Here is a 23,339-nt window from a genome sequence, read left to right as displayed (position 1 = left end):
GAACAAATTATTGCTGGCGACTTACGGTAATATACGCGTTTTTCATTAGGGTCGACGGCCAATGATCGACATGGACTGTTAATAGATCGTACAGTCCTTTCGTCAGATCCACTTAGACAGACTCGTCTGATCTGCAGAGGTTTACCCCTAGGTACAAGGCTTGCTGAATATACAACAACACCACGCAATCTGTCCAAAACAGCTGCGGCAGCTGTCCAGGCAGAAACTACTTTTCTCTTTGTACCATCCAAGCTCACTGATTGAATACCATTGTCTTTGAAGGCCCAACCACTGTAGAGCATCACACAGTCTTTAGAAGAGACAACCAGAAACTTCAGATTTCTGGGGAGCGTGCAACTTAGAGGTACAAACCTTACGTTGTCTAGAGCAAACAGCTGCAAAGGAAGTCCCTTGGGCTTGAACCCAAACAAGAGTATTTCCGAACCGTATCGTTTTCCCATCCTTGGAACGTTTTTACATACACGATTGTTTTTGCGGTTTCTTTTTGGTCGATGATGTTCTATTGCTTCCGCTATGTTTGTTGTTTTAATACTTTTGCGCTGGGGTGATAATGTTTCAGCCTCACTGGCGGATTCTGAAGAAGAATATCTGAAGTGATTTACTACCACATCATTGTCAGTCAGTTCTGGATTACGATATTTGTTTATTTCATACATAATCCCTTCTCTTTTCCGATTAGTGGATTTCTGTGCCAACAGTAGACAGGAGCGTGAAGCATTCACATTCGCAATTTGGACAGCCACGCATCTCTTCACCAAACTACATTCAGTCAGGCACTGGATGTTACTTCTTGTAATCTTCAACTGAATAGCTTCTTGTTGCACACTACTTGGTTTCACATTTTGTTTCGGCCCGACGCGTTCTGGACTGATTTCCTCCTCTTTTATACCCACACTCCCGAAATCCTTAGTACGACGTGGCAATGACCAAGTTGGTGAAGATAACACAATTAAGATACATCCGAATGTCATGACAGAAAGGGTTAAATGGAATGCCATCTTTGGTACCAGATCCCTTTGTAATATGTACAATTGAAGAACGACTACTGTATCGATGTTCCTGTTGGGGTGCTGCTATGTAACAGCAACTTGTGTCCCTTTGTAAGAAGGCACAAAAGTCACTTCGCGCCACTTCGGTGAAGTGACGTCTGCAAATGAATCATTTTAAAAGCACAGGAAAGGGTAACAATTCTCTTAAGGGGTCCCAGTGATATCAAACCTTAGCATCTGTATATGAATCCATAACAAATGGATCCATTCAGTTTTTGTGCTGGAACACAACTTATAATGTGTTTTTCATTTGTGAAAACAATCGTAGGATTCCCAACAGATGATTTACACAGATAGTGAGCATTTGGTGAGTCATCTTGAAACGTAGCCAGTGATTATTCAATTCAGCAGTCTGAAAGTCGATAATAGAAACACTTTTGTATTTTTAGATCGAAGTATGATGGAGCCATTGTGCCAAAATAAGGACATAGGAGAATGATAAAGGTATATCTTGATCCTTATCGTAATTGCAAATGGAAATTGTATGACGATACACCGTCTGAGGTGTCGTAGATATTAAAGCGTTTGAAGACCTGAGTTCGATTACCCACATGGGTACAATGTGTCAAGCCCATTTCTGGTGTTCTCCGCTATGATATTGCTGGAATATTGTTAAAAGCGAAAAAAAAAATACTCACTCACAATACCCAACTCATGCGGACATGACCATGGCGCAGAGGGTCAACTGACCTTGCTGGTGTTTCATACTTTACGAACCAAAAGTTTTCCCTGACATAGCGTTATCAGAGACACGTTACTGGGTCAGGCAATTCTTCACAACAGAACTCTCAACGTCCTGCCTGTGTTCTTACAGATATCCCAGATGGTATAACGTGTAAGTGATTGGAAGCAGTACACATCAAGTCAACGACATCAACGACTATGCCACGTCACCTAATGCTGTGTCTAACTCTTGGCATGGCCTTGGATATGGCTACTCCGGAGGAAGGTAACTATTTTATGCTCTGTCCATCACACTGACAGTGTCTCAACGATAAACTCCCCATGTACGTGCAGAGAGGCATTTTCTGCCCGTAAACGTGCAGTCCAAAGTCATTTAGTGAGTGGGCATAGTCTTACGCCACACTCAGCAATATTTCAGCTACATGGCGGTGGTCTGTAAATAATCGAGTCTGGATCAGACAATCCAGTGATAAACAGCAGGAGCATCGATCTACGCATTTGGGATACAATGCCATGTGTCAGCGAACCTGATCTTCGCCTCTTTCGACAAGAATGGGTTACTGAAGACCATATCTAACACAGATCTTCACGGTTCTGTCCTATAGATGAACACTGCTGAGTTGTGTCCAAAAACCAAATGGACATAGTCTGCAAGTGAGCAAAAATGAACAATTCCAGATGCCGGTGTCGCAACATCTCTCGTTACTTCTATTGCAATATTCGTTTCCGTAGCATGAAAAGGCCCAGCTCTTGGTGTAGGAACCTTATCTTATCAAGTCATTTTGCCTGTATACAACAGCTGGGTAGTACAGTGCGACCTTGATGTACGCGCACATACCAAAACTTATAACATATCGACACCTTCAGATCAGAGCATTACATTAGCTCTAGCCGTAGACCAAAGTCTTTGGTGAATCAAGCAAACGGTGTTATCTAATCTGGATGGCGTAAGGAAGAAAGAAACATCCGTGCACAGTTGTTGCACAAAAGGATTTGTAGATAATTTTCAAGAAAATATTTTGCTTTGCATTTATAACTTCAGTGTGATTGGGTAGGTTGCCATTTTTTGACATGCCAAATATTTCAAAATGTGTACACACGCATTTAAATGACCAAAAGTGCTTATTGTTGATAATTCCACGAAAGTCATATCATAGCCCCTGAACAACATGACACCACAAAGAGGGCGACAGGGGAAAACTGAATCGGTCACAGTCGGTCTGAGGTGTATGCAGAGAAATCCAACGGGTGGTCAACCTGAACATTTCAATACCATTTGCACATTAGGTCATTCGCACTTCGTGTGCTCAAATACATATGAATCGTTGCAATTTGACTCGATTGCGTACTTAGTTTGTGAGTTCAAATCCCGTGGACAATCGAAGGCCCTTGGGCAGTCAAAGGCCGTGTGTAACTGTTAACCTTTTTCAAAATGTAACGATTACAGCACCTATCGCGACCATATTGGTCTCATATGGGATGAACAAGTACATTGTTACCCCTATCAGGTTGCTTTTTGTGGGGTTTTCTTTTCTATTTCTTATTGTTGCTATATGACAGCGGCCTGTAACTAATCTTGACCCATCAACCCAGTGATAGATCCATGCATCGATCCACACAACTGGGCTTCTATCACACGTGTCAACCAAGTCAGCGAGTCTGACCACCGATGCTGTTAGTTGCTTCATACAACAACTTAAAGATTAATTTGTACCCGGGTCTTCACGTGCGATTAGGCTGTTGTAAAATGACATCGACAAGGCATATGCGTAAACGTGGTAATTCCATGTAAAAGTTTCATGTGAAGGTTAGCGCCAATTCTTTTTAATGCTATGTCGCTTTAGGAAAGAATGGATCCTTGTAGCTCCTGTATTATGCCTTGACAAACCCAACTGCTGATGTGCACAGGCGCCGAGCTGCAGATTACAGTTAATATTATATTCAGCCACAACAACAATCACCATAAATTAGTGATCGCATGAAGATGCTGCATTAAAGGCTGCTCTGCAAAAGCCTTTAAAACATAAATGATGCCAAGTGCTCTGGTATGCAATACTGGGCCTGTGTTGTTTGTTGTTACGAAATATTTCAGCTACTTAGCTAAATATAACTATAGCTATAAATAATGAATCTGGACCAATGACAAACCCATATGTCTAGCAAAGTGTCCGCCATGTTGACGAAAATGACATTGACCTCAGACTTTGGTTTAAAGCCGCACGCATCAGTATTCCAGATATATTGCGTCGATGTTTACACAATCGAATCTGGACTAGACAGTCCAGCGGTAAATAGACTGAGCATCAGTACCCAGCGCGCGCGTGTGTGTGTCTGTGTGTGTGGAAATAGGTCAATAGGTAGACACGTGTATGAGTAATAAATACAAGGGGATGTCAATAAGTTTTGAGCCTTGAGCATTTTTCATACCCAGGTGTCACAGCCTATGGTACGACATCGAACCTTGGGGTGTAGCTGAAGTTATTGAACAGCTCACATTGACAGAAAGAGACCCCCCTCACAGCAGTGAAAATGAATAAAATTGAGTATAGAGCAGTAATTAAGTTTTTAGTTCTTGGAGGAAACTCGGCGAAGAACATTGACGAAAGGCTTTCAGCAGTTTATAGGAAGTCTGCCCCTTCATCTGCTACCATCAAACGATGGGTCAATGAATTAAGCATGGTAGAGAGAGTCTTGAAGATGACCCCCGTCCAGATCGCCCAACAACAAGCACTAGTCAGGACAACATTGGCAGCGTGCATAGACTTGTGCTGGAAAATCGTCGAATCACACTCCACGAGTAAGAGGAGACCACAGGCATTTCACACGGATCCATCGAGACAATTCTTCATGAACATCTCGTCATGTCTAAGTTGTGCGCAAGATGGGTGCCAAAAAGGGTCACCATAAGCAACTCCATGCTAACCAGATACAACAAGAATCCAGAAGATTTTCACTTTAGGCTAGTAACCTGTGATGAAACCTGGATCCACTATGATCCTGAGAGCAAACAAGAATCCATTGAATGGAAACATGTCACTTCTCCCAGGACCATAAAGTTCAAAGCCTCCAGATCAGTGCAGAAGGTAATGGCGACAGTCTTCTGGGATAGCAAAGGCGTCATCCATATAGATTACTTACCAAAAGGAAGAACAATGGACGGGGAATATTACGCTAACTTGTTGAGGCAAGTGCGACAGCCAATCAAGGAGAAGCGCCGGGGCAAGATCAGACGTGGTATTCTTCTACATTAAGACAATGCTCCAGTACACACCTCTCGCGTTGCAGCCGCTACTGTCCAGGAATGCGGGTACGAAATCTTGCCGCATCCCACCTACTCTCCAGACCTGGCACCAAGTGATTACCATCTCTTCCCAAATCTTAAGAAACACTTGCGTGGTCGTAGATTTCAGGATGATAATGAGCCTATTGCTGCTACTGAGGCTTGGTTTGAGGACCAAAATGGCGCCTTCTACAGAGATGGCATCAGCGCCTGGCAGAAAAGATGGAACAAGTGTCTTGACTCACAAAGGGACTATGTTGAAAAGTAAATGTGGTTCATACCAATATTTTGTGTTTTTCTATGCAAGGCTCAAAACGTATTGACATCCCCTCGTATATCAAGCACGAGTCCAGATATTGCTACTTCAAGAACTCCTACATGTCTACATTTTGCCGTTCAACTTCTCTTCAGGTGTACAATATGATGGAGTTGGTGCCAGAAGAAATTATGTTGATAAGTTATATAAGTTGATTCCCAAGTATAGCGTGTTAAGAGAGGACAGAAATGAAGCCTGAAAGCGTTCATGAGACAGTACCCGGAGGGTTTGAATGCTTCTTCAAGTAAGAAAGACACGTTAATTTCCAAAGGGCAGTTCTGGCACATCACGGATCATCATTTCGACCCAACATACTGGTCTGAAATGCGGTCCTGTAATGACAAGGTTCCGGTACGTGGTATCTACGGCGACTACTGGTGCGACTCGCCATGGCGGCTCGTCAACGACAGCGTCGCCGCAATGGCCAAAGTCAAACGTGACGTCGACTTCATCGTCTGGACAGGGTATGAAATTTTTAAAACATATTTTCTTGCTATTATCTTTGTTTTGTTTTACTACGCTATGTTCGACAATATACTTCCGACGAAATCAAAGGAACTGATGACATGATGCTGTAATCAACATAATGGCAAAAAACATTTTAGTCTTGTAGATCAATACCTGCTACTTCTACTGTGTTGGTCGGTGCATGCACGAGCACCTGATGGCACAGCAGCGCATGGTTACCCTTGGTATTGTTATAGATATAGATATAGTGCCCAAATCATAGGTAGAGGCTTGGGTGTCTGGTTTCCACTTTGCCCGAGAGAACCTCTCATGTCTTGAGACCAATGTGCGAAATAGTTTCCCCGTTTTGCTAGCCAGTCAGCGTAGCTATGCCTGAAAGATACTAGCACACAACATAATTCAACAATCTGAAGTTTGAATGTAGAAAGTAAGCAAAAGATTATATTTTCAAAACAACCACGTGTAAATGTATTAGCGAGTCGGGCCAGTGACTGGAGACTGGAATCTTTGCTAGCCCGACTGCATTGTTACTAGCTATGGGCTTGCGGACCAGTGGCTATTTCGCATACTGCTTGGGAGTTCAAAGGCTAGTGTAATGTCATTGTGCGTGCTTGCATGCGTGCATGTGTCCACCCATTGGACATCACGGGTTGGTGGTTAAGCATTAGACGCACAATCTTTAAAAGTCGAAACCATCTCCGATTGACTGCTGGGGATATGGAGTATGTCAGTGTGACAATCTTGTGTCTTTAGTAACAAAATCTATCCATTTCCTTCAGCACAAAATACTTGATTTGTATTTGATACAAATGTAGTCTCAATACTTGCCAACTATCGAACGTAGTCAAGGCTATCTGCCGGTGCAAAACAAGGCAAATTTCATGCACATTACAAGAAATATCACAAAATTGACTTACCGGATATTATGTCATAGTGTAAAGAAGTTGTTCCATGACGATAGTCCACAAAAATGTCACGCCTCTGATGGGCAGACAATATCTACACTGTTTCAGTGGGGAAGCCACGGCAGGTGCTTTAGCACAGGAAGAAACTAGCCTGTGAATGGGTTAAACGCTTCACTCCTGGACAGATAATATCTACACTGTTTGAGTGGGGAAGCCACGGCAGGTGCTTTAGCACAGGAAGAAACTAGCCTGTGAATGGGTTAAACGCTTCACTCCTGGACAGATAATATCAACACTGTTGAGAATTAACCAGTGGAAGAATAATTAGAAAGCCGTGGTTGTTTAGGTTTTCACCCCGGTTGTTTACACTTTGAGTTAAATGCTTTAAAGACAGGAGTGCAATTCCATGGGTTTCCAATTACTCTCCCACTGGCTAATCCTCAGCAGTGTAGATATTATTTGCCCGTGGGTGATAGGGCTAAAACGGCTATCGGTGCCAGGCAAGAGCCTGTCGGGGTCAAAGTTTAAACTTTGAATGTACTACAGGAATGAACAATCGGACTAACTGTACCTGAAAGTTACTAGCACACAAAATAATTCACTAGCCCGAAGTTTGAATGCAGAAAGTAAGCAAACAACCACGTGTACATTCAGTAGCCAGTCGGGTCAGTGACTGGAGATTTACTGGCCCGACTGCATATTTACTAGCTACGGGCTAGCGGGCTAGCGGGTCAGTGGCTATTTCGAACACCGTTTGGAAGTGAGGCTAGTGCAATGTCATTGTAGCTTTAAGTCGCCCAATAACCCTTCCGCTACATATTGAGATGACTAAAACGATTCATTTGTTTGCCAAGTTCACTATGGAGATATCAGAATCAGATAAGTGTACAGCCCTAACCCTGCACAGCATGTGTTCAGAGCAGTGGGAAGGGGACAGTTTGTCTGAAATGTGAAACCCTGAATGAAACCTTTACCCCACTCGCAGGTTTGTTTCTATGGAAACCTCTTCTGGTCACCTGGCTGAAACCGTAGGAAGTTCAAATCTAGATTTAAACAAGCGGGATTTACTTTCAAATTGTATTTTGTGGGCTATCTGCACTCGTATATTTTATAGTCAGTGTTCGTGACATACCTCTTTATACTGTGATATTTCATGGAATGTACTATCTTGAATACTGCATTGCTCTATGACGGAAGACAGTTTTGTAAAGGCAAGGAGGCCATACCCCATCATGTGTGTGTGTGTGTGTGTGTGTGTGTGTGTGTGTGTGTGTGTGTATTTCTTCTTCTTCGTTACATCAGGGATAACGTAGCCCATATAGAGAACCAGTTCCTCAACCAAAGCCTAAATGTGGGGATCATTGAGAAGATAACGGATGCCTTAAAGTCTGAGTTTCCAGGAGTCCCAGTTTATGGCACCATGGGCAACCATGATTGGTATCCTGCAGACCAATTCCCGGTACAACAGGCCTCCCTGTATAACGCTACAGCTGAACTCTGGAGAGACTGGATCGTGGATAAGGAACAGATTGAGAACTTCAAGAAAGGTAACATCATTTGTAATCTAAGGCGTCACAGTAAGCATATCTACAAAGAAAACATGACCGAAACTTACCCCCAATCTAACCATATTATTTAGTACTAAGATTACAGAACAACGGTTAGGTTAGACATATCATCATAGAAAGTATTGTTCAAGGTCAGACACAATCCTCTACAAGCATAACGTTCATTTAGAGGGTAGAAGGTAGACTGATAATTTACATATCCTACCTGGTGTCAACATTGATATTAATGGTCCGTTTATTTGAATTCCACAGCAAGTCTGTCCGTTACGATATATGGAATCTGTCTCAGTATAAGCAATATTTGGTATTCTTTTGCACTAATGTTACATATTCGTCGTTTTCATAATGCATGTACTGACTGACACTATTTGTTCTAGGCGGCTTCTACACAATAAAGACAACCAAAGGCCTTAGGATCGTAGGTCTGAACACAGTCCTTTACTATACTGCAGATAAACTGACCCCAAAACTTACAGATCCTGCTGGTCAGTTCGCCTGGTTGGAGAAAGTCCTTCAGAACGCAACGAATGCTGGGGAGAAGGTACACTTGCTGTTGGTCGTCTAAGTGTCAGAGTGAATGAGTGGGTGTGTGGGTGAGAAGTGAATGATTGAGAGAATGAGTTTTCAGTTTAGGAAATATACTGGGGAACAATCTGTTCATGGCGCTTCATCCACTTGGACAGAACCTTCAGTATTCTCCATTGATAAAACCATTTGCTTAACAATGTATCTGTTCCTCCCTCCTGCACTTCATGCCAGCAATATATGTAAGTCTGAAGGAAATGTAAACAGAGATAGTGGTCCATTGTCCTTTGCAGGCGTTTCAGATATCAGGCGACATTATGCACCAGTAGATGAAGAGAGCACAGCGCTCGACAGTCCTCAGGCTGTCTCTGAACGGTTTATCACACTTGGGTCGTACCGAACGTTTGAGCGAATGGCTATATGTGGTGTGGTACGTTCCGAATATGCCCTTGCTCAGCCATCAGAGAATAGGTATAAACTGGGTATGATGAACGGTGTGAACAAGTGAGAACAGTACCTCCCGGGTCCTTCTAATTTGTTTGTGTGGTGCTTAAGCAATATTCCAGTTATGTGGCGGTGGTCTGTAAATAATCCACGCTGTGTCAGACAATCCAGTGATCAGCAGCAGGAACATCGATCTGCGTAAATGGGATACCATGACATTTCTCAACTAAGTGCTACTTCTGAGATTGCCTCTTGTGCTGAAAATGTGTTTCAAGTGCGCAAAGACTAGGTCCATAATAATTTAGTTCCCTCCGTTTCATGCTTCTGCATCCTCGTGTGTCATGTTTAAGGTTCGCTCAACCTGTCCATGCGCGTCCTTGACACAAATTGCGCCTCCTGTTGTTGGGTCACAAATTTGGAGATTTTGCTGACATGACTTCTTATTCTCTTTATCATTGTCACTGCCGTATCCACAGTGAGTCTCTGTTCGGCTTCCTGTTCCTGTAGGTAAGACTGGTGTCTATGGCTCTATTCTCGTCACTACAGGATCGGCGTGAAACTTTCCGCTCATGCCTATAATGTTTATAACGGTAAAACAAAAACCAAAGCGTTTTATGCATTCGTCTTCTTGTTTGTGTTAGCACCTGTACTGTTACTATCTCTATAACTGTTTTGGTGGAAGGTGTGTGTGTTGTTTGTTTAAATTTCGTTTTCTAGTTTGTGTTAGCACTGTTACTGTCTTGTGCGTGTTTGTTTTTGGGTGTTTTTTCTATTTTGATTTTTTTTGTCTTGTTTTCTAGATCGTTTTGTGCAAGATTGTGTGAGTTTCGGTTTGTACAGTGTTACGCTACTTTAAGCAATATTCTATATCACGGAGAGTGATGCAAGAAATTTTCGTAGTTTTTCTGCAAGTGATCTGATATTTAAGCGCATGTAACGATAGAAATGTTATCATTTTAAAATCACTTGGCGTCTTCGTGCAGGTAGTGCTGACTGCCCACGTGCCCCCTGGCATTAAGGTCCCGGGTAAGGTTCTGTGGTTCTACGAACAGTTCAACACCAGATTGCTTGACCTTGTCCAGAAATACTCGGACGTCATCCCTGGGATGTACTTCGGCCATGACCACGCTGATGGACTCAAACTGGTAGTGAAGGAGGATGGTAGGTCACTGTAATATTCTGCAAGGAACACGGCCTCCAGAATATACTGTAATGCAGTTTGCAACATTGTCTTCTGTGACTTTTAGGAAATGGATGTCCCGACATTTTACTTTTATGTCGCTTTTAGCAACACTCCAGCAATATCACGGTGGAGGAAACTAGAAATAGGTTACTCATTTTGTATCCATATGAGAAGTCGAACACTGCGCTTCGACGTGATGAGTGAACGCTTTAACCACTAGGACAACCCCGGGCCCATCGCCCCCGACGTATTGAGAAACAATGACATATCTCTTTGACATGTTTTACTTTTCGTCTGTTCGCTAAAAACGATCCAGTATTTTGACAGTCGACGGCAGTCTGTAATGGAATCTGGAAAACTGTCTGCTGCCAATGTGGCTTTTTGACTGTAGATATTACTGTAATGTTGAAACGTGTATTTCATTTATCTGTGTGTGCACCTGTTTCACTCTCAACGTGGCTGAAATAAGGATGATGGACATTAATGTTTAACACAGAGCCACTTGCTACACCTTATAACTGCAACTTAAATCAGCTAAATGTTGTTTGACAGAACAAAACATTCATGCAAGGTGGTACAAAGGCAGGAAACTTGAAGACACATTAAACTACGTTATAAGGGAATCACATTTGTTATAACCAAAACTTGTAATCAGCATTTCGCTCATCAAGCCGAAGGTCAGGCTTGATTCCCTGCATGAGTACTATGTGTGAAGCCTATTTCTCGAGGCCCCTTCCACTATATTGCTTGAAATAACCAAAAAGCCGCGTATAACCATACTCAATCAATCAATCCTTATACAGGTAATTTGTGTTGGTTTACTTTCCAGGAACACCGGGTGTTCCAATGTTCATCGCGCCATCGGTGACACCCTGGCGCTACAAGAGCAGAACAGAGTCAGGCGCCCCACACAACCCAGCTATCAGATTAGTGAAATATGACCAACAAACTGGCGAAGCCCTGGACTATATTCAGTACTACATGAATCTAACAGAAAGCAATGAGGTCAACGCGTCGACGTGGGAGGTCGCATACGCCGCCAGCACCACCTACCGTGTCAGCGACCTCACTGCAGCCTCTGTCAGTAAGGTTGTTCAGCAGATGAGCACGGACAGAAACCTTCTGTACAAATACATCCGATTTAATACCGTTCTGGCTAATGGTAATTCCACAGTTGACGAATGTGATGCAACATGTAGGGCTGAGTATATTTGTAGTTTCACTCAACATAGCCGTGATGAGTTCAATACTTGTGTCAACATTCAGAGGAAGGGTGTGTTGATCGGGTAACTGTGTCCTTTCGTTGATGCTGGAGTTGGTTAATGTTTTGATCCAAATTATGTCAAGAGGTTCAATCGAATAAATAGTTTATGGTACGTCATGTTTTTCTTATCTTGTGCGCATTCATCAACTATATATAAGTGACAAAATTAACCGCGTATTCATTACAGAAAGAGATTTTATTCAAGAATGTGTGAACATATTTCTCTACCACCACATACATGTCTATTGAAGGGAAAATATTTGCTCTTTTCCTTGTTGTAAAGTGGATAAGGAGAGCTGATGCCCCATAAACAACAAATACCATATTTTAACGTGCTTAGGTATGATGCCACCGGGAACTGAACCCCGCAATTCCATTCAAACGTTTGTAAGGAATAAATAATCGTGTCTGGATTAGACAAGCCTGAGAGCAACTGCATCAGATCGATGCGACTGGGATATCATGACCTGTTTTAGCGAGCCTGTCCACTCAATCCCGTTAGTCACCTTTCACGACATCCATGGGTTGCTTAAGACCAATTCTAAAACGAATATTCACGTTTCCCGTTCTTTATGAAAGATTGCAGTTGTGTGCGTGTGCGTGTGCGTGTGCGTGTGCAGGTAATTCAATTAACTTATCAATGAAAGAATAGTTGTTATAATTGCATTAATCCACATCAAACCTTGGTCTCAGTGTCTGGAATCTTTCTCCCAACCATGCCGTAGAAAACAGCAATATCATGACATTCATGCTTTGGCCGTAAACATTCGTCGAAGGAAATGATCTCAATCCCGACCTTCTTCCATGTGGATTTCAAATCATCTTTCGTCATCCCAAAGCTGCTGAACCGCTTTGACCCCACTGTGTAGAAGGTTCCTCCTATACATCCAAAGATGACCAGGTGACCACCAGGATTCAGCATACCGACCATATTCCTGGCGCATTCTTCATAGGACGTCACATCAGTGGCAGCTGCTTCCAGGCATAGGGATGATGTTATGATGTCTACCCTCGAGATGAAGTTGGTAGAAAACGGGTTCTTGTCCCTAATATCGCAGTGTAGAATCCCAACTATCTTATCTCTGATACTTGCTTCCCTCTCAGGGATGTCAGTTTTGCTGTGACATAAACAGTAAAATCTATCATAATGCAAGCTGTTCCCAAAGACATGGGATTATATTATATCATTATAGAGATCTGCCAAATTGATTACCAAAACAAAAAGTAGAATATTTGGTCTAAGTCAAGTGGGAACTTGCATCGACATAATCTTTATATTATTGATGTTTTTGAAGTCTAAGTCATTTTCTGCTGCAACTCTCATGACACAGTGATAACACGCGATTATAACTCACAGAGAAAACCCTAAGAGTCTAGGCAGGTATGCTGCAGTCTTTGCTTTCAAAGCGATCCTGCTGTGCACAACTAGGGAGAGCTCATTTAAAGTTTATTGGGATTAATACCATTCTTTCCCCGTTGAGGGTCTTATTTAGGGCTGGGTCGGGTACTCGGTCTTTCGGGCACTCGAATGTGGGTCGTGTACAACTGGAATCGAGTCCTGTTTCAAAGAATCGAGTATCTGGAAAGGGACAGAACTCTGTAATGTCAAGGGCAGATAATGACTTGTCTCTTACATCATTGATGTAACACACATTTACATCACTGGTATTGTCCGATTACTGGAGGTTATTAGTAACGCTGTATTTCTTACATTTGCGGGTACTCGATTCCGAATCGGGCAGGTGCTTGCGGATACTCGATTGCGCTTTTTCCTACTGGTCCTAGCCATAGCTAATCTTTTTGTGCACTGGGTCAGCGCGTATTGGTTGTTGTCACATGTGCCCTAATAAAACTGTTTACACAAATGAATCTAAATACATCCATGCCTTTCACTCGTATCCAGACAGCTGAGCTGCTCTGAGCCTTAATGAAAAAGGGGGAAATTTCCAACTATAAAAACGTGTTTTGTGTTTGTGTACGTAACGTGATATTCCCTTTAAATGTGAGTGCATACTTCAAATCTACAAAACATAATGCTTTTTCGTACAACGAGAACCACCGACCTTGCAAATAATGACTTCAGTCAGTGAAGATCGGAATTTGCCTGTTTTTTATACTGACGGATTTACAGTCACCTAGTTTTCGCAATATTTTCGTGTTATTGTAATAATGCGCCATGGTTACAATGCGTGAACCACATATCTGGCATCCTTAGCCGTGATGTTGCTGACATATTGCTAGGCGCGGGGTAAAACTGAACTCACTCATTAACATAATGTAATAAATAGTATTTAGTTATTGAGCTAAACATGTAACAGTAAAATATTCCCAGATTCCAATATGATAAAAAATAATAATAAATATGCTCGATAGACTACAAAAACGCATACCACTCCGTCCCACACGAATGGATTCTGAAGTCTCTTCAGTATATTGACCTCCCTGAGCGACTATTTGATTTACTCAAGTTTTTAATGAGTTGCTGGTCGATTGGCAAGATTCAGAAAAAGCACGATAAATATGCGGCTCTCGCCTTTGAAATGCCTTGCTTGTATCCCAAGTGCACTGTCATCAGGCTCCCCATTGCTCTCTGTGCCTTTGGTTTGGTACCTCCTGAACTGTTGGCGAGCATCAGGAGAGTGCCCGGGTTCTCCACTGGGAGCACAGTCCTTCTGACAATATGGGTAATGCAGAAGGCTGCAGTGTTGGGGAGCCTTCACATTCTCCGGAAAGTTCTTGGTGGAACCGACTAGACAGTGTTTCCTGGGAGAACTCCCTTTCGCTGTCTGCGTGTACAGGGGCGAGGGCCCTGAGGTGATGATAAGCCTTACCGACCTGAGAGTGCCAGGACCACCCAAACCCTCTCTGTTGTATTTCAGTCCTAGCCTGTAAAATATATATTAAATAAATAATAGAATACAATTACTTGCCTTTTCCCTTCTAGTTTGAGTACATTTTCCAATACTTCATCATAACTGAACTTCAAAGATCCGTCATGCCATTGTTTTAAGATATCCCTGTTACTCTGGCAGAACTCAGCCAAGAAGATGTTCTCACAGTGTTGAGCTGCGCTGACGATGGTGTGTATTGTTGGGCCTGTCCCGATATCCAAGAGCGTCTTTCCTTTGATATTACCTGCAAGAAAGTATTTCGACAGGTACTTGTGACCTGAAAATGACCCAGGTGTAATGTCAACAACATCAAATTCTTCTTGCGTTAAAGAGACACTATGGCAGCAGCAGAAAGTAACACTGGCACAGGGGGAACAAATGACTTGCCTCTGCATAATGTGCTCCCCTTTTGCGATACATGATATCATTACTATTTCAAAGTGATGTTAACACATAATTGTGGTCATGTCGGGATCCTGCACAAGTTGGAAACAAATCTAGACTGTGAAGGTGCACACACACACATACGTGCACGCACGCAAGCACGCAAGCACGCACTCACACATTGTGGCATTGCTTGAGGCACATCTGGCCAACATATAAATTTGATAAAGCGGGTATCATCATAAACTTGGATTTGTACCTGAGTCGAATGTCTTATGACATTTCGTCAGTATGAAAGACATTAGGCTTTCAAAGCCTGGCTGGGGTTTTACAGCTGTCAGCAGTTCTAGGTATGACTGAGGGTCGAAGTGTGTTGTGTAGTCATCGCAGTTGAACATTTCTTTATTTGCCATTGCTCAGTCTTCTCACTTGTTTGAAGTTACTTCTAACTGAAATATCAATGCAGTTAAGTTCCAGTCGACACGTATGAGATGTCCAACAATTAACGGCTGTAGTGTAACCTACCAATTTATATTTCACACGTAATTCACTTAGTATGCACGGTTCTTAACACATTTTTATTATTTACACCATTCACACTGAATTCAAATGCTTTTTATGCATAATGTACGTGTGTTGAACGACAAGCTTTGTAAGATACCTCTTAACCAAGTATCCATGCGAGAAAGGATATTCTGTTTGTCAGCAAATTCTCATTTCAAATATCGACTTGAAGTCATCAAGACATTATTTTCATTTAAAAAAATCGAATAAATGATTTGGAAGACATACTTACCAAGAATTCATGCAAAGATATTCAACCAGAACCCTTGCTATACGTCTGTATCCGTAGTGTTCACAGTGGCTGAAGTAAAATGCATGCACGATATCCTTCACTATATACACGTATCACAAAAACAACCAAATTAATCAATTTCAAGTACCCAATCTTCACCATGACTCGCATTAAATATTATTTTATGGGCGACAAATTAAACACGAGCAACCATTACTATAGAATGGGCTACCTTTACGTACAGCAGTAAAACCATTTGTATGCGGTCTAGTGAACGTCATTCACACCTACTGGTCAATGTCCATTGGTGTCCGGTATGGTTGAACTTTTATAGGTTATGACATTACATTGTACACGGACCTCTTCTATTATACGAACTACAATACCCGCCATGTATCTATTTCTCATATGTTGTACCATGTGATTGATAACGGTAGTAGAATCTACATCGAAACGATTCATCCACTCTTATAAAGAAGTTGTCTGTCCATAAATGTGCTCCTCTTCAATTTTTGCCTTGTTTTCATTCAAATAACAATTTGTTGTCAGAAAATTTCTTTCTGTGTTGGGGTTCTACACGGGTTCGATCCACCACATTGGTAGTGAGTGAGTTGAATGTTACGCCGCGTTCCAGCTATAATACGGCCGACTGTCAATATTCGAGCCTGGACCCTTGAATCCAGTGGTCAACAGAATGAGCATCGATCTACGCAATTTGGATTCGATGGCATGTGTCAACCAAGTGAACGTGAAGCCCATACATCTGACATGTTTCCAAAGACGGCGTAAGAACATACTCACGCTTTCTCTGGTATGTTAATAATTTGTTGAGATCATACATTGATTGTGGTGGTGAGGTATCCTTGTCGTTAAGCCTTCGCTTGTCACGCCAAAGCCCCGGGTACTATTCCCCACATGGGTACTATGGGTGATGCTAGAATGTTGCTAAAAGCGGCTAAAATCATTCAAACATCGATTTAGTATCTGCTATCTGCTATGTGTTTGCAAGCATATCCTAGTGTTAGCACCGTCTTAGTAATGACGTAGCGTAGAACAGGCCTTCAGCAACCCATGCTTGCCATAAAAAGCGACTGTGCTTGTCGTAAGAGGCGACTAACGGGATCCTATGGGCAGGCTCGCTCACTTGGTTGACGGATGTCATCCGTTCCCAGTTGCGCATATCGATGCTTCTGCTTTTGATCACTGCATTGTCTGGTCCAGACTCGATTATTTACAGACCGCCGCCATATAGGTGGAATATTGCAGAGTGCGGTGTAAAACTGTACACACTCACTCACTCACTAAACCAATCGCTCACTCTGTTTACTCTGTAGCAGGGTGATCTAATAATATGTACAGATATTTCGCATGTACATATAGTCATAACTGCAACCCTACATTGTCCATATCAAGCTGTAAATGTTTAACTGTATCATTGGTTGACTTGCTTTCAGCTCTGATACCTGTATCTTTTTTGCTTTTGTTTAGAAGCTGTAGGTTGTTATTTATATTTTGGCCACTGAAGAAAACAATATTCCGTTATGGTACAGACCGACTGACTAGGCCGTAACGGATTCTCTCATGCGAGAGTTATAAACTGATCGGCACTTCTTAAAATCTGTTCCAAGAAGAGTGAGAAAATACAGGACCTACATTGTTACATGACTTCATACTAATAAATTTTGCGTTCCATTGTTTTAGTTTATATTGGTTTCAATCACAGGCCCTCTCTCTCTCTCTTTCTTTCTCTCTCTCTCTCGATCGATCGATCTCTCTCTCTCTCTCTCTCTCTCTCTCTCGATGTCACTATGCACAGATTTCCTCCGGACCCCGTAGTTTGTGCTTAAATTGGTTGTTTGTATGTGCGAAGTGAGCGTTGTGGAACCCTGGTATATCCTAAATCGGATGGTTTGCCCCGGACCTCGCTTCCAGGATAGAAAAAGCAGTTCAAGTTTCATCGAGTTTATAATATCAAGACTGCTCACTACACATTGCTGACCAAAAGGATATAACGCTTTCTTCCTCGGAAGCGAGGTTGTGGTCGAAGTGACAATATTATCGTAAGTAGTATTATATCGACCCCAGCCTCGCTTCCAAGAGTGAAATTGTTATGATATAAGCAGTGTCATGTAAAATCCTAATGTCCAACAATTAAATACATATTTTACTACCAGTGAAAATTAATTTTGATTTTATAAGTCGGTGAAAACTTAAATAGCATTCATCCTCAGAGAGGGCGCCGCCATTTTTTGAAAATCGTGAAGTCACGGACTAAAAGTCCATTTGAATTAATGAGATTATGGTTTGTTTTCATCAAGTTAGAAAATCAAAACTACTTTCTACTAGTAGTTACATATGTATTGGAATCGTGATCAAAAGGAGTTTGCGTGACACAGCCTGTAACACAAAAGAAGAGAGGTCGGGGTCGAAGTGAAAATACTGCGCGATAAATTTCTTCACTTGCTATATTTATTTGGTTTGTATGTAGACACTTGTCAATATACGTCTTTATATTTGGTCTCATGATCCTAATTACTTTATAATCATACTTGTATGCATTTTGAAACTTTGAAACTTTGAAACTTTGTATGCAGTTTGAAACTTAATAAAAAGAAGTGATCGGCTGATACTTATAGCGAATGTTTTACAGGAATGTAATATCTACACATTTTATAGCGTGCCTCTTTGAATCATCTGTATCATTACACTTCACGACGAAAACAATGATTCTGTTGAATGCTGCGACAGCTTAATAAAAAAATGCAAATATTAAAACAAATAAAAGTTATAGGAGCAATCTCAAACTATTACTTTGTTCGAAGAATGTATCCATCAATATCCACTAAAACGGGTGATATGCCATTCGTCTGAAGATTTTCCAAGTGAAGCGTCTTTTAACAGTTTAATATACGAAAAGTGATGTATCATTCCAGGTATTTCACGTTGGTGCATAGTCTCAATGGCTACCCAAGATAGCACACCTGGCAACTAACTGCATAATGTCCGTCATTCTTTTAAAAAAGTAATTTAGTTAGCCAATAATGAGAAATCAATTAATATATTTGCATTTAATCCCCTGAAAGAAGGGTGTTTTGTTTACACAGACACAGACACAGACACGACAGAGTGTATTCTGTAGTGATTAGTAAATGTACATACATAGATACTACCTTTTGACAAATCCGGATAAAAGTAATTAATCAGTCAACTTTGTTGGATAATCTAAGTGACGTTACCACTAATTATACCTGGTATAAATTCATTAACTGAGCATCAAGTGAATGATGACAAATAACGGTTGTAGGTTTATACCACCTAACACGGATTAGAACTTAGCGACACCAAGTGATTTTGACAGAATCGTCTATGAAAACAAGTGTTGTAACTCGGAAACTAAACTCGGAAACTCGGAAAAGCAGGAGACAAAACTAAATGATAGTAGATTGTGAGAGCATATAGCTTTCTTTTTTCACAACATCTGTGGCGATTTCAGGTTTGTACAAATCTGTAAACGAGATAATTTACCCCCTGAAATGTGGATGACTTCTGCATACGCCCTCATATCTATACCTCATATCACCTAACAGAGACGTGCCCCTTTCATTGGTTGAAATTGCGTTCGCGGCTGAGAATTGTGCACTGTTGTCAAAAGGTCGATTTAAGGTAATTAAAGATCGAAATGAGTACTTTTAAAGTCGGGATATATGTGATCTCTAAAACGATTAAAAGATAAAGAACCATGTTTTTGTTGTCGTGTGCGGCATTCATTACATATATACAAATGACAAAATTCTATCCTCATAGTGTAATTCTTCCAATATCACTAATATATGTTTACGAATCATTACGAAGTAGAGATAAAACCACGCATTCTTTAGCAACAGAGATTTTATTCCAGAATCTGTGAACATATTTCTCTGCCACTAGATGTATGTCTATTCAAGGGACAATCTTTGCTCTTTTCGTTATTGTGAAGTGTATTAGGAGAGCTGATGCCTCATAAACAACAAATACCATATTTTAAAGTGCTTAGGTATGGTGTCACCGGAAACTGAACCATGGAATTCCACGTATGTAAGGAATAAATGCAATGTATTTGTCGTTTAACACTGAAGTCAGCAATATCCCATCTGTGTAAAATTAAATAATCGTGTCTGGATTAGACAACCCAGCAAGATCAACATCATGTGCATCAGATCGATGCGACGGGGATGCCATGTCCTGTGTCAGCGAGCCTGTCCATTCGATCCCGTTAGTCGCCTTTCACAACATCCATGGGTTGCTTAAGACCAGTTCTAACTCGAATATTCACGTTTCCCGTTCTTTATAAGAGGTTGTAATTGTGTGCACGTGTGTGTGTGTGCGTGTGCGTGTACGTGTGCGTGTGTGGGTAATCCAATTAACTTATCAATGAACGAATAGGTCTCATAACTGCATTAATCCACATCAAACCTTGGTCCCAGTGTCTGGAATCTTTTTCCCAACCATGCCGTAGAAAACATCAACGTCATGATTCTCCTCCTTGGAGAGTAAACATTCGTCGAAGGAAATGATCTCAATTCCGACCTTCTTCCATGTGGATTGCAAATCATCTTTCGTCATCCCAAAACTGCTGAACCGCTTTGACCCCACTGTGTAGAAGGTTCCTCCAACACATCCAAAGATGACCAGGTGACCACCAGGATTCAGCATACCGACCATATTCCTGGCGCATTCTTCATAGGACGTCACATCAGTGGCAACTGCTTCCAGGCATAGGGATGATGTTATGATGTCTACCTTCGAGATGAAGTTGGTAGAAAACGGGTTCTTGTCCCTAATGTCGCAGTGTAGAATCCCAACTAACTTGTCTCTGATACTTGCTTCCCTCTCAGGGATGTCAGTTTTGCTGTGACATAAACAGTAAAATCTATCATAATGCAAGCTGTTCCCAAGGACATGTTCCTCATCCTCATTATAGAGATCTGCCAATTTGATCATCAAAACAAACAGTGGAATATTAGGTCTAAGGTAACTGAGAACTTGCAAGGACATCTTCCTTTTATTATTGATATTACATTGTGGAAAATACCTACCATTACACTTTCTGAAAGTCTAAGTCATTCTCTGCTGTGACCCTCATGACACAATGATAACACGTGATTATAACTCACAGAGAAAACCTCTAAGTGTCTAGTCAGGCATTCTGCAGTCTTTGCTTTCAGAGTGATTCTGTTGTACACAACAAAGGAAAGCTGGTCTAGAGTTTATTGGGATTAATACCATTCTTTCCCCATAAATGGGGTCTTAATTAGGCCTGGGGCGGGTACTAGGTTACTCTCACGGTTGCCACACTTTGGAGTTTTCTATAACAATCTCTGTCAAATTGTGATTGATGATACAGAGAATTGACCGAAACGCTGCATTTTTTCACATTTCTGAGTACTCGACTGGGTAAACACATGCGGGTACTCGATTCCACATTGTCTACCCGTCCCAGCCCTAGTCTTATTGTGCATTGTGTCAGTGCGTACGGGTTGTTTTCACACGTGTGCTAATAAAACTGTTGAATCTGAATACATCCATGCCTTTCACTCGGATCCAGACAGCTGGGTTGCTCTGAGCCTTAACGATAACGAGGTAAATTACCAACCATAAAAACGTTGTGTTTTGTGTTTATGTACGTAACGTAATTGCTATTAAAGCATGGGTGCCTGCTTCAAATCTACAAGCAAAATGGTTTTCAAATTAACATAACGTAATAAATATTATCTACTTATTGAGCTAAACATATAGCAGCAAAATATTCAAAGATTAAAAAAAAAAACAAAAAAAAAATATTTACTTGCCTTTTCCCTTCTAGTCCGAGTACAATTCCAAATACTTCATCATAACTGAACGGTAAAGATCCGTCATGCCAGTGTTTCAAGATATCCCTGTTACTCTGGCAGTACTCAGCCAAGAAGATGTTCTCACAGTGTTGAGCTGCGCTGACGATGGTGTGTATTGTTGGGCCTGTCCCAATATCCAAGAGCGTCTTTCCTTTGATATTACCTGCAAGACAGTATTTCGACAGGTAACTGTGACCTGAAAATGATCCAGGAAATGATTCTTAGCCCATACTCGGGACAGTGGGCTAGCCTAGAGGTTAAAGCGCTCTCTCGCCACACTGAAGACGCGATCGATTCCCCAAATGTGTACAATACATAAACCAATATTTTGTACCCCTTCCACGCCCCACACTGTTCCCGAACACTGCCTGCTAAAAGCGACCGAAAACAATCCCAAGTCAGCCGGGTGTGGGGGTGTGGCATTTCAACGTCAAATTCTTCTTGCGTTAAAGAGACACTATGGCAGCAGTAGAAAGTAACATTATTGCAGGGGGAACAAATGACTCTGCATAATGTGCTCCTCTTTTGCGATACATGATATCATTACTAATATTTCAAAGTGATGTTAACACATAATCGTGGTCAAGTCGGGATCCTGCATAAGTTATGGAAACAAATCTAGATTGTAACGTTTGACTGTGAAGGTGCACACACACGCACACACGCACACACGCACACATACACATTGTGACATTGCTTGAGGCACATCTGGCAAACATACAAACTGGAGACACTGGTTATCACCATAAACGTGGATTTTTACCCGAGTCAAATGCGGTGTGACATTTGGTCATCACGAAAGACATTAGGCTTTCAAAGCCTGGCTGGGGCTTTACAGATGTCAGCATTTCTAGGTAAGACACTGGGTCGAAGTGTGTTGTGTAGTCATCGCAGTTGAACATTTCTTTATCTGCCATTGTTCGATCTTCTTACGTGTTTGAAGTTACTTCTAACTGAAATATCAATTCAGTACCATTCGACACGTATGATATTTCCAACAAGCAACCACTGAAGTGTAACCGATTCCAAACTTACCAATTTATATTTCACACATCATTTTCACTTATTATTTACACTTTACAAACAGAATTCAAATGCCCTTTTTTGCATAATTTACGTGCGTTCAACATAAACGACAAGCGTTATAAAATACCTTTTAACCATTTATCCGTGCAAAATTGGATATTCAGTTTGTCAGTAAATTCTCATTTCAAATATTGAGTTGAAGTCATCAATACATTTTTTTTTCATTTCAAGAAAACCAAAAAATGATTTGGAAGACATACTTACCAAGAATTCATGCAAAGACAATCAGCCAGAACCCTTGCTATATGTCTGTATCAGTTCTATTCGCAGTAGCTTACCCCTTGGGGCTGAAGTAAAATGCATGCACGATATCCTGCAATATATACCCGTATTACAAAACAACCAAATTAATCAATTTTCAAACTGCCAATCGGCACCGCGACTCGCCATATATTCTATTTTATGGGCGACAAATTAAACAAGAGCAATCATTACCATAGAATGGGTTACGCTTACGTATATCAATAAAACCATCTGGTCAATGTCAAGTGGTTTGCTGGTCAGCTTGAACTCTTTGACCTTGTGTCAACGCATTGTGCACCTACCTCCAAGGATTGGGAAAGGCAGAGGCCATGGGCCATTTTGCACATTAGAATGCAAAATGG

The 23,339-nt window shown here is 41.4% G+C and overlaps 3 protein-coding genes across 3 annotated transcripts; 1 reads left to right on the top strand and 2 right to left on the bottom strand.

The window, feature by feature from the left end:
• The first annotated feature begins 1,801 nt into the window (after positions 1-1,801).
• On the top strand, positions 1,802-11,824 carry LOC137265470 (acid sphingomyelinase-like phosphodiesterase 3b). Its single transcript, XM_067800874.1, has 6 exons — positions 1,802-2,019; positions 5,622-5,814; positions 8,026-8,270; positions 8,669-8,832; positions 10,244-10,421; positions 11,273-11,824. Exons 1-6 carry the CDS (start codon positions 1,953-1,955, stop codon positions 11,731-11,733), a joined length of 1,308 nt encoding a protein of 435 aa, XP_067656975.1. The 5' UTR covers positions 1,802-1,952; the 3' UTR covers positions 11,734-11,824.
• A 559-nt stretch (positions 11,825-12,383) lies between these two features.
• Positions 12,384-15,395, bottom strand: LOC137264909 (nicotinamide N-methyltransferase-like). The gene is made up of 3 exons (XM_067800266.1): positions 15,242-15,395; positions 14,638-14,842; positions 12,384-12,825 (listed from the first exon to the last, which is right to left on the bottom strand). Exons 1-3 carry the CDS (start codon positions 15,393-15,395, stop codon positions 12,384-12,386), a joined length of 801 nt encoding a protein of 266 aa, XP_067656367.1.
• Positions 15,396-20,224: 4,829 nt separating this feature from the next.
• Positions 20,225-22,565, bottom strand: LOC137264908 (nicotinamide N-methyltransferase-like). Its single transcript, XM_067800265.1, has 3 exons — positions 22,412-22,565; positions 21,607-21,811; positions 20,225-20,666 (listed from the first exon to the last, which is right to left on the bottom strand). Exons 1-3 carry the CDS (start codon positions 22,563-22,565, stop codon positions 20,225-20,227), a joined length of 801 nt encoding a protein of 266 aa, XP_067656366.1.
• Between the last annotated feature and the right edge of the window lie 774 nt (positions 22,566-23,339).

The sequence above is a fragment of the Haliotis asinina genome, chromosome 15 (genome assembly GCF_037392515.1).
Source record: "Haliotis asinina isolate JCU_RB_2024 chromosome 15, JCU_Hal_asi_v2, whole genome shotgun sequence".
Taxonomy (NCBI): domain Eukaryota; kingdom Metazoa; phylum Mollusca; class Gastropoda; order Lepetellida; family Haliotidae; genus Haliotis; species Haliotis asinina.
This window is presented reverse-complemented; position numbering and strand designations above follow the sequence as displayed.